This window comes from Aureococcus anophagefferens (genome assembly GCF_000186865.1).
Source record: "Aureococcus anophagefferens unplaced genomic scaffold AURANscaffold_221, whole genome shotgun sequence".
Taxonomy (NCBI): domain Eukaryota; class Pelagophyceae; order Pelagomonadales; family Pelagomonadaceae; genus Aureococcus; species Aureococcus anophagefferens.
Window position 1 is genome coordinate 2,459 of NW_008705759.1, and position 2,265 is coordinate 4,723.

The 2,265-nt window shown below is 64.9% G+C and overlaps 3 protein-coding genes across 3 annotated transcripts in view; 1 reads left to right on the forward strand and 2 right to left on the reverse strand.

The window, feature by feature from the left end:
* Nucleotides 1-529, reverse strand: part of AURANDRAFT_68570 (hypothetical protein) — a gene marked incomplete at both ends in the record, with an annotated part of 2,972 nt that extends 2,443 nt beyond the window's left edge. Inside the window, one exon of the mRNA XM_009044272.1 lies at nucleotides 17-529. Coding sequence (XP_009042520.1) covers nucleotides 17-529 — 513 coding nt within the window. The remainder of the gene's footprint in view (nucleotides 1-16) is intronic.
* An 882-nt stretch (nucleotides 530-1,411) lies between these two features.
* AURANDRAFT_34894 (hypothetical protein) lies at nucleotides 1,412-1,840 on the forward strand (the record flags this gene model as incomplete). The annotated part of the gene is made up of 1 exon (XM_009044270.1): nucleotides 1,412-1,840. A coding segment is annotated over one exon (429 nt), but the record flags the coding sequence as incomplete, so codon positions are not given.
* Nucleotides 1,841-1,868: 28 nt separating this feature from the next.
* Nucleotides 1,869-2,265, reverse strand: part of AURANDRAFT_68571 (hypothetical protein) — a gene marked incomplete at both ends in the record, with an annotated part of 5,009 nt that continues 4,612 nt past the window's right edge. The window contains one exon of the mRNA XM_009044271.1: nucleotides 1,869-2,093. Coding sequence (XP_009042519.1) covers nucleotides 1,869-2,093 — 225 coding nt within the window. The remainder of the gene's footprint in view (nucleotides 2,094-2,265) is intronic.

Consider the following 2,265-nt stretch of genomic DNA (forward strand, 5'->3'; position numbering starts at 1 on the left):
GCGCGTAGGTCCAGACGGCGCCGCCGGCCTCGTAGGCGCCGTTCTCCGCGAACGTCGAGCCGGAGACGTCGACGGCGCCGCCGTAGGTGTAGATCGCGCCGCCGTAGCGCGCCTGCGAGTCCCGGAAGGCGCAGCCGTCGACGATGAGGTGCGCGTCCACGTCGACGTGCACGGCGCCGCCGCCGCAGGCCTCGCCGGAGTTTTCGGTGTACGAGCAGAAGCCGTTCGTCGCGTAGCCCTCCGCGAGCACGAGGTGTTGGAGCGTGAGCGTCCCGTCGACGCGGAAGAGCTGCGTCTCGCCGTTGCCGTCGAGCGTCTGCCGGGCGTTTTTTTTCGCGTAGATTCGGATGTTCTTGCCCGCGGGGATCTCAATAGGGGCGGCGAAGGTGATATCGCTTTCCACCAAGATCTTGTGGTCGCCGTTGAGAACGGCTGCGTTCAGGGCGTCGTAGGTCGAGACCTTGACAGGTGGCGTGTTGGCCTGGGCGCCGACGGCGAGGACGAGGAGGGTAGAGAAGGAGGCCTTCATCGCGGCTTGAGCTCGCAAGCCGGCCGGCGCGCGTGCTTGTGGATCTTGACAATTCTTGTGGCGAGGAGCTAAAATTTTAGCGAGCGAGCCAAGTGGTGTGGGCGCAAGGAGACCGACAACGCGCCCCGCGGCGGGAGCAATTATGCCAAAAGACGGAGACGAACCCGCCCCCCCGGAGCTGATGGACTGGCAGAAAAAGCAAAAAGAATTCGAGCTAGTCAAGGCCCGGGCGAAAGAACTGCGTCTCCGTTTGACCTGCACCATCTGCGGCGAGAAGGCCAAGCTCAACTGCCCCTGCGGGACGACACAGCGCGCGCCGGCGCGAACGGGTCGGGGGCGGCGCGCGGCCGCGACGCGCGACCCGGCAGGTACTGCTCGACGGATTGTCAACGCGTCGACTGGCGCGACCGCGGACACCGAAAGGCGTGCAAGAAAATTCGGGCGGAAGCGGCGCGGGACCAAGCGCCGACGCCCCCGCCGGAGACGCCGCCGGAGGTGGTCTACGGCCCCGCGCCGCGTTCGCACGCCGACGAGGTCCGCGCGCGCATCGCGGCGGAACACGAGGCCGCCCGCGCGCGGCGCGAGGCGGAACCGGAGCCGGCGCCGCTATCGGAGCGGTGGGGGTCACGCTGCCCGGTCTGCTTGGAGGATTGGGACGAGAATGAGCAAGAGCATTTCTTTCGTATCTGTTGCTGCAAGTTGGTCTGCAGGACGTGCGAGGCAAAGATCGGCGTCGGGCCGTGCCCTATCTGTCGTTTACCGCTAGGAAGCGATGCGGAGCAGCTCGCGCGGCTTCGGCGTCACGTGGAGAACGATGTGCCAGAAGCGATCAAGCAGTTAGCGGACATCTACAGCAAAGGTGATTGTTTTGGCATCGCGAAAAATATGAAGAAGGCTAACAAACTCTTCAAGCGCGCCGTGGAGCTCGGGGATTCGGGAGCCATGGTGAATCTTGGGATTTCATACGAGCTCGGCCAGGGCGTGAAGCCGGACCGAAATAAGGCGAAACGGCTGTATCGAATGGCTGCGGACCGTGGCAGCGCGCATGCACAAAAAAACCTTGGACTTCTTCTTCTTCAAGACGGTGATTATGCGAGTGGTTTTGGATGCATGAAAGCAAGCGCTGAACGCGGGTTCGCCGAGGCAGAGGCACTGCTCGGGATGTGCTACCTTAGAGGCAACGGCGTGGAAGTCGATATCAACGAAGGCCAGCGCTGGTTGAGGCGCGCGGCCGCCAAGGGCGAGGAATACGCCGTCGGGATTCTGAAATCTTTCAATGAATTGAAAGAGCTCTCTTTACAGGCTGCATAGCCTCGTACTAGAAGTAACACAAACACCCTTACATCTGGAACGTCAGCGCGACGACCGCGCGCTTCCGGCAGCGCGCCCCGAGCGCCGCGAGGAGCGCCGGCGGCCCGCCCGCGAGGACCGCGTCGGTCCCGAGCGCCGCGTCCGCGCGGTCGACGGCCGCGGCGACGTCGGGCCGCGCGCCGTCGCTCGCGAGGTGCACGATGAAGGGGGTGCCGTCGCCGTCGTCCGCGGGCGGCGGCGCCTCGCCGAGCAGCTAGCTTCCCATGTGCCTGCCGCACGAGCTTCCATCTGGAAAACCAAATGCCTGAGGTCAGCATTGCCCTTCGTGAACGCGATGGCAGCCCGGCGAGGCCCAGCCCTCCTGCTCGTGCTCGCATACGCGAGCGCAAAGAGCAGCGAGTTCAACAGGCCCGTGGACCTCGAGG